This window comes from Agrilus planipennis, unplaced genomic scaffold (assembly GCF_000699045.2).
Source record: "Agrilus planipennis isolate EAB-ADULT unplaced genomic scaffold, Apla_2.0 scaffold368, whole genome shotgun sequence".
In the NCBI taxonomy this organism is placed as follows: domain Eukaryota; kingdom Metazoa; phylum Arthropoda; class Insecta; order Coleoptera; family Buprestidae; genus Agrilus; species Agrilus planipennis.
In genome coordinates this window covers 1-13,700 of record NW_020439091.1, presented here as the reverse complement: position 1 = coordinate 13,700, position 13,700 = coordinate 1, and the positions used below count along the sequence as shown (strand labels likewise).

The following is a 13,700-nucleotide window of genomic DNA, read 5'->3' as shown; positions in this document are numbered from 1 at the left end:
AGAACAATAATTGCAGTTTTAAATAAAAATTAGAAACACAAACTATGTTGCTTATTTGAACAAACTGTATCATGAACTTTCACCGCGTAAATTCCAACACTATTTCACTTTTATTTGTATTTATAATTATCTTCTTTAAACAATAACTATATGATATAAAAATGTAATTTCAATTAGGCCATACATACGCACAACGCCGATAATATAATCACAAACAACGAACTACGCATTATGTTTTATGTATCTACCGTATCCATATGTGAAACAGCTAAAAACTACCAAATGTACTGGGCCATTACAACAACAACATGTAGGCAACCCACTATACGCGAAAGAGAATTAAGGGTTCCGTATAGTGGGTTGCCGAGATTGTATTGTTGTGACAAAGAAGGCCAGAATTCTGGAAAGGAATCTTTCAAGAACAAATCCAGCTCCTATAATTAGATACTGCGAGGTTGAAACAGAGAAATTAGTATTCAATTAATCATGATTTTTAAAAAATTGAGCTTAAACGGTTTAGGCAGTCAGCTTCTTAGAAAAGGATGCATGATCAGGCTAGTGAAGTAACTACGGAAAGTGCAAGAATAATTCAGATTAAAGACCTAGGTACAACACGTTGGGCATCATGAATGAAAGATGTGGAAGCAATAATATGAATGTTTGAATGTATCATTAATTGCATTGAGCATAGAGGATGAAATTAGAAAAAATTGGAGCTTCTGGAGAGCAACTAATAAATACTAGAACCATAAAATGGTTCGATTTGATTCTGACTCAAAAGACGGCATTGAAGAAATTGAAACACTTGAGAATGACCGAAAAATGGTCTATCTTATTGACAAAAAACGAAAAATCATAAAAATGTTTGACGAAAAAACTGCTAATTTACATGAAAAAGAACTACAGTTATTACGAAGTTTTGGATACAATGAGTAACGAACTGTAAGAATTCGCGGAAATATTTCGAGAAAAAAGCGACGTTTTCTGTTTTCTAGTGACTAAGAATTTGGGAAATATATAGGAGAAGCTGATTTGTAAACCAATGTTACCACTTTAATGAAGAAAAGCCCTGATCTAATCAGTTCTACTAACATGTATTTCTCAGAAAACTCGAACGACAATCCGTTACAGTATTTAAAGTGCATGACTGCAAATAACATGATGGATCATTTTCCCGAGTGCTGCAGTTTATATATTTTGTTTTTAACTTTGTCTGCAGGTTCAACTAGTGTTGAATGTGTAATGAGTTCCTTGGAAATTGTTAGGCTCTTAGTTGAACACACCTCACTATTTCTTGTTATATCCTTTGCATTGAAAGATCACTCTATATGGATTCTGCAATTCCGTAAGTACTGGACAATAAGTGAGTCGAGGATTCAAAGTTACATGATTCAGTGTTTCTGTATTCAATAGTAAAACTTTTGAATTCACAACTGCACAGTTTTCGTAAATGTACGAGGCCTGTTCAAAAAGTATTGCGAATTTTGTGTTTTATTAAAAATTATTTATTTATTCGTGAATATCTATTTTGTTCCCTTCAAGGTAACCTTCACCAGATATTGTATACTTGTGCCAACGTTTTTTCCAATCATCGAAGCACTTCAAAAAATGTTTTTTCTGTCACGAAAAAGCGTTACGGCCGCGTGGAGGGGGTAGACGGTATATCGCGTGGTAAGAGACGGCAGCCGCGGAGGAACTGAAAGGCTGGCGGCAGCGGAGAGAGGGTAACGGTTATATTAGATGGATATAATGCGCACTAGCGCGAAGAGCGGGGAGTCCGCTAGAGTCCCGTCGGCGTGTGCTGTGCTCAGCTGTTGTTTTATTACCTCTTCTCTGCATGTGGCTGGGCATCGTTGCCTTTATTTGCGGTCTGTGTAAAAACCAAATCATAATTTGCAGTAAACCTGTGAAAACGAAATATGTGCTGGGACACATAGTAGAAGTGAAACTTCAATGGACACATAGAAAACGAAAGTTTTAAGAGCAGATTGTTAATATACTTATTCAATTTGAAAACCTGCCTGTAAAACTCCAAGTAAAAATTTTGTCCGGTTTTCAAATTGGACAAGTACATTAACAATCAGCCTGCAAAACTTGAAGTAAAAAAGAACAAATTTGTTGTGATTTGGTTTTTCACTTGTCCGTTGCCATTCGTTTTCCATTTGTCCGTTGAAGTTTCACTTCTACTATGTGTCCCAGCACACATTTCGTTTTTGTGATCTTGTTGAGCTCCTCCTTCGATGCCGTCTTTATCTTCTTAATCGTAGCGTAGCGTCCTCCTTTCATGAACCTCTTTAGTTTCGGAAACAAGAAAAAGTCACAAGGGGGCAGATCTGGGGAATACGGTGACTGGGGCATTATTAGTGTTTTTGTTTTTGGTCAAAAATTCGCGCACAAGCAACGATGCGTGAGCAGTTTCGTTATCATGGTGCAAAAGCTGATTTTTGTTCTTCCATAAATCCTGGCATTTCTGGCGGATTGCTTCGCACAAATTGCGCATAACTTGCAGGTAATATTCCCTACTAACCTTTCTACCCTGTGATTTGACGTGCTTTGGGATGTTTGAGCTTTGGTTTCCACGATATAACCATAAACCCACGATTCGTCACCAGTTATGACCCTCTGAAGCAAATTTGGGTTGTCGCAGATAGAGTCCAGCAGCTCCTTAGCAATGCCAATGCGATGCTGTTTTTGTTCGGGAGAACGAGAACGTCTATATGCTCTGATGTCTGGTAGCGTTCCGGAGTCCGAACCCTGGAACGCTGTCATTGCTAAATGTGAGACAGTGACGCTTCTGTCACTCTGACATATTCACTTGTTGTGAAATCACAGTCCACCAATATTGATCGTTTTGTTGCAATGAGTTCGTCAGTATATGGATTGTGAGCTGAAGTAATTGCAAGACACAAAATTTATCAAATATCATTAAGTAACTCAATTACTTTTAATCAAGTGTCGTCCTATTGAAACGTCTATGCTGCAGTTGATTCGATAAACATTTCTTGAAAGTAATTTCATTAAGCGAACAATTTCACATTCGAATCGGACTTCTCAGTTTGGGAAATTGGTAAAACTTTTCCAAAGTCGTTTTCTTTATTCTTGTGCTCGGACCGGCAAAAAGTTGCGGCTATTGTGTAGGTAATAATCGTTTAATCGTTCCAATTACGATTTAGTGCCAGTTCGAGGGCCACCAATTCACTTAATGGAATCTGACTTTGAGGTCAGTGTAAACACAGATGGAAACACATATTAAGCTACGTAGCCGTAGCGGCCTGGAGTTTGTTGACAGACGCTGTCCGTTGAATTATTACGCATTATGTTAACATTAGCAACATGAGAATCGCGTTACTTTAAGTGAGGGGTAATTAAAACCAATGCGACAATTATTTATATTGCGTAGGTACAGAAAAACCTTTAATAAGATTGATTTATGTTATCATGCAAGTTTACATGTTTCGTTTAATTGAACAAAATATAGTAAATAGCACTAACAAATTTTCAATTACTCTGTTTATTTGTATGTATATGTTGCCGGAAATGTATGAAATCCATCATTGTATATAATTCCTGAAGTCGCCCGGAAATGTGTGAAATAAATTACATCAGCCACATTTCCTAGGAAATCTATACATTTCCTAAATAGCAATCGGAAATGTATTACAAGTAGTACTAAGTAGGCAATAATACGGCAGGCTGTTTGGAGATGTACCTATATCCATTGATAACGTCATTGTTTGATTAGGGAGATTTATGACTGGAGTTTCTTTAATGCCCCTGCACATCCTAGCCGGGCTTATATGTCAGATGTTAGAATCAGGTGACGAGGTTATCTTTGTTTCAGCAAACACGATGATCTTGAATTTTTAGTATGTTGTAGAGGTAATAATGTTGATCATTTTCATAAATATATATTGGGCATGGAGAAAACTAAATTTTTATAAAAACGCAAAAATTACAATTTTCGATTATAAATGACTGAATTTGCCGTAGAAGTATAGTACTTAGAATTCATTAAGTAATTTGTATATCAGTTTTGACATGTTTCTTTAAAAATTATTTCAAGTTTCTTAATTATTACAATTCAATTTGTGATATCAACTAAAGTACCTAATAAATTTATTTTTGCTGGGATGTTATTTTTACAAATTCGGGCCCAAATTGTAATTTTTATTATTTTCGCTTACAAAGCAACGGGCTAGTGGCATAAATTGTAAATATCGCTTTAATGGTTAGGTAAATTTTTGTTTTTCAGTTTCTTCGTGTAATGAAGCATACTTTTCGAGGACATTATTCCAACATATCAGTGGGCAAGGGCATTACAGAACCTCCAGTTTGTCATAAATCTACCTTATAACTATACAATATCGTCACTAATGCATATACACCTTCAAACCTAACCTAACTAAACAATAACGTCACCAATGCACATAAATCAGACGATCGCACTAGAACCGCGTAAATACAGATAATTCGTGTTAACGTGTTTTATTCACAGAAAGCATTAGTTTTATACATTTCCTAGTACAATATCGGAATTTCATAGAATTACTAGGAGATGTATACATTTCCCAGAATGTGTGTATTGAAGAATCTTTGAAACAATATTTTATAGATTTCCTAAATAGCCTTGGAATTGTATATATTTCCTGTAAATTGTATACTTCGATATAAAATTTGAAAATTTGTAGAATTACATTATTGGGTATATTCTCATCAATTAAAATAATGGCATCTATGTAGCACTTCTGATTATATCAACTTCGTTATATTAAATCGAACCCGCTATATATTATGACGGTTTTGAATTCTACTTATGATTCTAGGTAGACCTTCATGAGGCTTTCCTACTTCTACAATGTATTGTTTACGAAATTTTAACTTTTTTAAAAATAGGAACACCAGGAGGTAGCAAAAAAGCATGCCTATTCTACAGTTCGAAAGTTGAAGCAACAATATATTCAGGAAAAATAGATATACTCTCAAGCTTCCCGTTCTTACTTTCAAAATGGGTTAATTGCATACAGGGTGTTAGCTATTTAATGGCGGATTTGGTTAACTTGGAACACCCTGTATGTATTTTGATTTCTTAGATTTCATTACAACGAAGTGGACTGAATATAACAAACAAGACTAATTTTTCTTTAGGTAAATTTATAAATGGAATAAAGAACATCAAATTGGAGTCAATTATAAGCTAAGTCGATTCTGTCTTCAAGGGGGATAGGGGATATATCATTTGATTGTTAATTCATGGATGTAAGATCACTGATCTAAAAGGGGGTGACAACCTCTTTAAGAATCTTAAATAACGCGGAGAGTCAAGCTACACATCAATTTAAAGGCGTTCCAATTCTCTTTATAGCCATGCTGACCTTTTTATGTTTTGCACTATAATTAATGTGAAAACTCAGTTGAGAACGTATTATATAAAAAAAACGTTATCAAACAAGTTCCTATTGATTAAATGCCAAATTGCAAATCATCAATTCTTTGTTCAACGTTATTTCCAACATTTTTCAGGGTTATTTCATCGCATGTAGCCACAATGCAGTGACGTAGTTTTTAAAAGTGATGAGTTTCGTTTTATAGATAATATTCCTTCAGTATGGTATTACATTTAATTCTCCTGGAGGTCATTCAATGGCACCCCTTTTATCAATCCAGTCTTGTTGATTCAAAAAGTCACGTACACAGCCTGCATGGTGTAATGGAGCATCATCCGGCTTAAGGATGTTTGGGAGGTCTGTCAAAATGCTACGAGACAAATAAAAATTTGGAAGAACGTTCCTCATTCAATTCCGAAACTTCTGTAAAAATTACAAATCGATTTACTAAACCATTAAAAAGTTATTGAAATGTTAAAAAATTGTAATTTTACACGTCATTTTATGGAGATTCGTTACCGATCAGATTAAATTTGTTTTTATGAACAGAAAAAAAGCTACCAGAAATTTCAAACTTTTATAATAAGTAACTTGAACTCTGGAAAATCACTTTAGCGTAAGGTTATTCAAATTCACTAAATGGTTATCGAGGAAAAAATGAAAAATTAGCTGAAAATCTCGTTTTTACTTGATAATATAATGATANCACTCTTTCCTATCCTGAGCTAAACTTCGCATTTCCCTAAAACTAGAACAACCCACATCTTTAACTATTTGCGTACAGTTTCGAAATTCTGGAAAAATGAATTCCTGGAAATATCACCTCCAAGTGTGATAATTTGAATTGTGAAATAATGAAACTGGCATGTCTTTAAACCTTCCTCCAATTATTCAATGCTTTGTCTAGGGAACAAACAAATTCCTTTGATACTTACCTACTTATATGCGTAGGAATGGACATATAGTAGTAAACGTAAAACAATGACAGAAGTAATTACACTATCTTAAATTTAACGGCTCGTTAATCTGTTAGATTACTATTTTGAAATAAGTTCTCCAATTGTTAGAAACTGCCTCGTTAGAAACAAGTACCTATGTAATAGTAATTATCGGAATGGACAGTTAATATCAAATGAAATCACGTTCGCTGATTATTTATTAATGCCTTAATCCCGGAAGTCAGTTTAAAGTTTACCATCCAGATTGTCTTATCTAACCTTAATGCTATTCATTTCGATTTGAATCATAAAAACCAAAAGGTTTCTTCTTCGGCGCTCTTCTATTCATTAATGCTTTAAAGAGGGTGTTTGTCATTCTGGAGTGATATTGAGAAATATTCTTACAGTGTATGACCAAAAGTTATATCCTTTTATCTATCTTGGTCATCCAATACAAATTAAACTCAATACTTCAGATCCATTTCCTTCCAATTTCAGTAACAAATACGTCTTGTAACAATTTCTGTGATTAGGCCATAAGAAAGACCTGCTGCTATGTATGTATTTCCTTTATTCAACGCATGAATGCTTGTTCTTTTTCAAATCCAAACATCTTCGATGTGTAACTTTCAGTTACACCATGTAATATATTGTTTTGTCAAGAATTGTGAAGAACTGGATATTTTAGACTAGACATGACATAACGTTTTTTTGTTTCTCTAGTAATTGTCCTCATTCAAAACTCATGTTACTAGACACGCAACTGACAACTTAAATACGAGGAGACGTTTATGTATTTTAATAATCCTCAAATACGTAGAATGATTCCTGGAAAAAGCTACTAATTATCAGCATGATGACACCGCAGGAGATGTGAGTACGTATCGTTTCTCAAAAAGGTTCTCCGACAATAATGTTACGCATGATGAGTTGTGACCCACCAAATCATTCACAAACGAAACATTAACTTCCACTTGAATAACTAAAATTGGAGTTGTATTGAACGCTGTTACTACGCGAACTAAATTACGTAAGGAATGAGAAGAAAGACTAGACATGCAAATATTTGACCTCGTCCAGAGTTTTTGTCGCATCCAGTGGTGAAGTAAAGATCGGCATTATGCAAAAAAATGTATCTACGACTTTATTTTTTCTTTTACGATAAAAGAAGCCGCTGTTTGCCATGTACCAACATAGATTGACAGTACAATGAAACATACTTACTAGGTACTTCAAATTAGGGATGAGAAGTAGAATCGGCTTCAACATATAATCATGTACGTATGCTGTTGGATATTTTATTTGCAATGAGAGACTTCAATGGTGTTTAGTAAGTTTATTAGATAATAGTATTGACAAAGTTATTTGTATAGATGGGCCGTTTCCTCAGCTTCAGTCTTGCGAGATAATCCAGCCTATGTTTCATTCAATGTTCTTGTCTTAAACTCTAATAGATATTCCTCCTGTCTCTTACTCTTCTTGTAAAAGCTCCCTGCTGTATGTAAAGAGATGTCGGTCCGTGTTTTATGATGCTCATTGACTTGAGATTCCTCTGTCCTGGAATATGATTTCTCAGATGTTGAGTCTTTGACTTGAGCTACACTACAGGCATCAGCAAATATCCTTATCAGTAAGGATCTAAACATACAACATTTTCTCTGAAACGTCAAATCTTTGCAAGGCCATGACGCACTGCTTCTTTTGGTTTTAGACCTTTTAGTGGAATAGTATTCAGGAACTTCTTCAGAAATGTATTTGTCAATTCTCATGACTCCACGTTATATGATGGATTTCATCCAAAGGATATTAATGATACTTTCTCAACAACTATAAGCACTAACAATCTCCTGATGCAGCTATTTCCTAACTGAATGACTTGATGATGTCAAGACTGATAATGATCGAAAATTAACTAATAAAGCATGCTGAAAATTCTCCTGAGGTATTGTGTCTCTCATGCTCCAGGGTTCCAGATGAAGAATAGTTTGCACCACCTGGTGAAATTTTTTGTTATGCTAAGTAATAACACATGTTGAAACAAAAGCAGTGTGTGATTATTGATTTGCAGTCCTCTTATTGAAATCGTTATTATTTACATGTGTAAAGCCTTCCTGATAACAATTTTGAAATGTTCATTGCTCACTGTTCGTCAGGACATTGGTCGAATTTCGAGTTTTGCTACCTTCGTCCAAGTTTTCTGTGGTTGTCTTAGACCGTGTATGAAACTAATCGAGCAGTAATATTTCACCGTCCTACCATGAACCACCCACTTCCATGCACCATTTCTAAAAGGCGGCTGTTGTCTGTTCTGCAGTGCCTACCATTTTGTGTTTCAATGTGGGTTTATAGGATAACCCGTAGCAAGAGGGAATACAATTAAGATTTTTTTTATTGTCTCATCAGTAACATCTTTGTGACCAATCATAAAGATGATGGCATTAAAATAATCGCGTAACCATCAGCCTCGCACTTTCAATTAAAGATATGATTATTGATCCCTATTGACTGAGAAGGAAATCCGTTTACCTATTCTTGGGATAGTACTATTCCACTGTATGTAGTAGTAATCACTTCCGGTCACAAGATTTATATTTAATAACAGCAACGCATTGGTGCTCATTAATTTCCGATTTGAATTCTTCTTGGATGTCTTCTTTGTTTTCTAATGTTCTCTGTAAGTTTCTATTGTTCAGTGACAACCAGAATATCACAATGCATGCGCTTTCTAGAAAATCACCTTGCTGATAAATGCTTTGCACTAAGCATAATTATTAAGTTACCCTTTATACTGTGTACTTACGATCTCATATAAGTAAGTCGCGGCCGGATGTTGTGCACGTTCGTGTACGCTATTGTTCAGTTCCAGCGCTTATTACTCGACCTAAACGACTACCTTCTCGGAACATGTAAGTAAGTTATGCTAAATCGCTTTATCCAATAAGCGCCGGCCTTTCAACAAAATGTAATGGCATTAAAAGTGTTTAACATTTAAATGTCGCTTCGGTTCACAGAAAAGCAAACAACGTAGTACTTCATTTATATTCGTAAAAGGAACTACATCCAGCGAATTTTAGATATATCCCAATACATCCATTGAAAGAATAATTGTTTCCCTTAGCTGGATTTCTACTTAACCCTTCTAATACTGAGCGCATTTTATGTAATGCACTACACATTCAAAGGCGTCTGTTGGCAGTTCTTTCCATTAGTTTACTTCAAGAATTAGGATCTGTTTAGTAATTCCGGAGCGCAGGAACTTCAATGATAAAATTTCTTTCATACCTAATTTGTGAAGCTACTTCCACCTTGTGTTCTTGAATGGCTGTCTTGATGGAGCCAGCTGTTGCGTTCTTTTCCGTCAATCTACAATGAAATTTACAAAACAGAAATCCAGGCAAAGAGGATTGCTACATACGTATGTTTGAGACCGAAATATTCAGATGGGCTTTCTCACTCTCCTGCAAAGCTCTCGTGGAGATGCTTGAGTTTCCCTTACGATTAAAGAGTCCCTGCCTAATAAAGCCTCCCTTTTATAAAAATTTAAGAGAGAATATCCCTATATTTCCACTTCCATTGACTTTTTATGCTGATGCTTGAGTTTCTTGTACAAGGAGAGGGAACCTTCCCAAAATCTGCCTGCCACAAAAACTTCAGGGGAGGAAGTCCTTATAGCTCCTCACTTACAGTCCAGCAACTTGAACCATGTTGTTTCAAAAGGCTTCAGAATTTTATTGTTATTGAGAAGTAGGTCATCTAAAAAGAGTCTGTTATCGACTGTGGAACATTAAGTTTGCCTGGTTTATGGTATTAACAATAGCTCCTCTCCAAATATTTGGGTGAGTGAACTAAATTTTTCATAGGCCAACCGATCTATACTTGTTTCCTATGGTAGAATAGAAAAATGCTGGCAGTTAATGAAGTTCAGCTAATAGCAAATTAGCTTTCAAGTTCAGTGTACTGAGAAATTTACAAAGCAAACGCTCTACCTCCATCCGCACACTTTCATCTGATACTTTGAAGGTCAACTTTGGGAATAAAAACAGCGCGAACATCAGCTTCAAATTGGTTAATGTTTTGAACCGGCCAATTTTATGATTTTGGCTTGTATGGGCATTGTTTAGGCTGAAGTTTTGTTTATTGTTTGCCCGTCGGTCGTTTGTTGGATACACACGTATGTATTGGTGCGACGCGGCGTGTGCACGTTAACGTTTATTTGCTGTTCAGGTGTCATCGGCCCGCTGTGTGGGTATTTCTGACCATCGGAGCAGTAAGTATTAGCTGCCTGGCTGACTTCGTCTTCTGTCTGCCGTCGTTTTGGCAATAAATTAGCCCGTGATAGTGGCAACAGTAGCAAATCCACGAGATTCCGCTCAGAACGCTCTGCAAATTCGAACACGGGAGGTATCATGTCACATGTGTGTTAAGTCGTCCATGCGCATTCAACTTGTACTAACTAAAATCTTTACATGTAACTTAGAAACATCTGCATGCATTAAAACACGGTTATACACACCCAGTAAACACTGACTCCCAGCTGACAAACTAATAAATTTAACCAAGATCATACGAAAAAGAACGTCCCTTCGAAAACTAGTGTCAACGAGGTCTGTTCAAAAAGAATCGCAAATTTTTAGTTTCCGCGGATTACGTATATTCGATTTTCGATTTTTTCGTGGCATTATGTTGGTACTCATATCTCTCACCTGTACTGACAAGTTCGGCCATGTTGAATGTTCAGTTAATTTTTAACAGCTGCTTTGCTTGCACATGTTCTGGTTTGTCTTTTACTTTTGCCTATTCCAAAAAATGGATTAAAGAATCTGTATCACACTTTGTGTGAAAAAGAAAATTAAGTGCGCGGACCCATTCCGAATATTGACTGCATATGGTGAAGTTTCCTTGGACCGAAGCAGCATTTATTGATGGTACAAAATGTTCTTAGAAGGTCGAGAAGATCTGAACGACAAAGAGCGTTCCGTGTGCCAGTGCATGTCTACAACAGACGAAAACATTGATGAAGTGAAGAGAATAGTATTGGTCAATCGTCAAATCACCGTTAGAGAAGTTGCTGAGGACCTAAACACATCGATTGGCTCCTGCCATTCGATTTGGGCATGAGATGGGTCGCCCCGAAATTCGTACCAAAATTACACAATTTCGACCAACAACAGCATTGCATTAACATTGCTAAGGAGCTGTTGAACTCTGTCCACGACGACCCAAATTTGTTCCAGAGGGTAAATAACTGGTGTTGAATCAGAGGTTTATGGTTGACGTGGAAACCAAAGCTCAATCATCTCAATGGAAGCTGCCACACGAGTCAAGACCGAAAAAAGCGCGCTAAGTTAAGTCGAATGTAAAGGTTTTGCTTACAGTTTTCTTCGATTCCAGGGGCGTGGTGCATCATGAGTTTTTGCCACAGGGCAGAACGGTCAATAAAGAATATTACCTACAAGTTATACGCAATTTGCGCGAAGCAATCCGTCAGAAACGCCCGGATTTGTGGAAGGACAAAAATTGACTTTTGCACCATGATAACATCATACATTGTTGTGCGCGAATTTTTGGCCAATAACAACACCCCTGTGACTTTTTCTTGTTCCAGAAACTGAAGAGGACCATTAAAGGACGACGCTACGCTCCGATTAAGGAGATAAAGACGGTATCGAAGGAAGAACTGAACAAGTTCACAAAAAATGATTTTTTGAAATCCTTCGAGAATTGGAAAAAATGTTGGCGCAAGTGTATAATATCTGGTAAGGATTACTTTGAAAGGGACAAAATAGATATTCATGAATAAATAAATCATTTAAAAAAAAAAAAAAGTTTGCGATACATTTTGAACAGTCCTCATATATACCTCATCATCATCATCATCACAAGGTCATCAGTCCTGTTATTTTATAAATTGCATGCTCTGTCAAACATTGTGATAATAGGCATTAGAGTAGGTAGTTAACATTGTAGCCGGACTTGACGGTAGGTCCAAATCTTCGTCAAGTTTGGTCACATACTGGGGTATCCAAGCATTGGCTTGTCAATAACGGTCTTAATTTTGGGCAAACTTCAAATGTCCAGTGTGGGTATGTTAATATTTCGTCAAATTTCGTCAAGGTTAGGTATACATATAAAGCCAAGCTATATCCAATATTGGGCAATGAAGTATTGACCAAGATGAAAACCAACACAGTTGCCCAATCTTGAATTGATTTTGTTCATCATGTCTTGGCATAATATTAACTGTTTAATTTAGTTAATATTGTTCACCAATTCTTGACCTAATATTGGTCACCCAATTTTGGGCTAATATTGTTGATTAGCTACCTAATTATGTCGCGGACCAAGCTTGTCAACCAGGCTTGGGCTAAAAAGAAAATCCATTTAATTTAAAATTGGTTGCCAATTTCGGACCAGAATTGAACGATCTTGGGTCAAGTTTGGACCAAGCTTGATCCTGTCGTGATATTTTTCATTGTAATACCAGTAAGAAAAAAAATATTACAGTTCGTAGAGAGTAAGAATTAATTCATTAATTTGTCATGTTACGTCACTAACAGCATTCTATGAAGTCAGTGTTGCCAAATCCTTTCGAAACACATAGATTTCGCTAAAAACAGCTAGGTTATAGGTTAGGTTAGGTTAATACATGTCATTTGTCAAGCCACTAACACTAATAGCACTGTATGAAGTCAGTATCGCCAAATCCTTCCGAAACATACAGACTTCGCGAAAAACAGCTAGGTTATAGGTTAATTTAAAAACCATTCAGCTGCTTCATCTTTTTCATAAATATGAACTACAGTATTCATCCAAAAAGTTAGTTTGTGGAAAAATAGTTCTTTGACTGATATTTATTAAGATATGTATGATGTAACGAACACAAATATCAAATGGTAAACGTAATGGTAACCATGCAGTTTTGTAAGCAAGATTACGTATAAAAAAATAACCGCTTAGTATAAATTTCAATACGAATACCTATCTAGGGCCTAGATATAGATTCTAGGCGAATCCCTTCTTCATTTATGTTAGTTTTTTCTTGTACTGACGTGATAATAAATAATGTTTTTATATAACTATTCATTAACGTTGTATGCGGTCTTTGATGTGCATGTGGTTAAATAAATTTAATGGAAGAAAAATCTGTCTGTCGGACAGTTTGATCAGGTGTTAAATTACGGGTTAACTGGGCCTAAATGGTAATTAGAGACATGGTTTATCAGTGTTGTTACAAACCTGTGCATCAGTAATTAACCGCCGCATCAGCAGAGCCATGGTGGTGTTGCGGCGGTCATGTGTAATGTCCCGCCCTTGTCCATGGTCCCGATTTTAATTGATCTGAAAATAACAAAACATGTTTTATAATATGCATATATAT

At 36.0% G+C, this 13,700-nt stretch overlaps 1 protein-coding gene across 4 annotated transcripts in view; it reads right to left on the bottom strand.

Moving 5' to 3' along the window:
- LOC108742767 (kazrin) overlaps nucleotides 1-13,656 on the bottom strand; it is a 129,343-nt gene extending 115,687 nt beyond the window's left edge. For all 4 annotated transcript variants that reach the window (XM_018478079.1, XM_018478080.1, XM_018478082.1 and 1 more), the window contains exon 1: nucleotides 13,559-13,656. In XM_018478079.1, the coding sequence (XP_018333581.1) occupies nucleotides 13,559-13,597 (39 nt within the window). In that variant the 5' untranslated portion in view covers nucleotides 13,598-13,656. The remainder of the gene's footprint in view (nucleotides 1-13,558) is intronic.
- Between the last annotated feature and the right edge of the window lie 44 nt (nucleotides 13,657-13,700).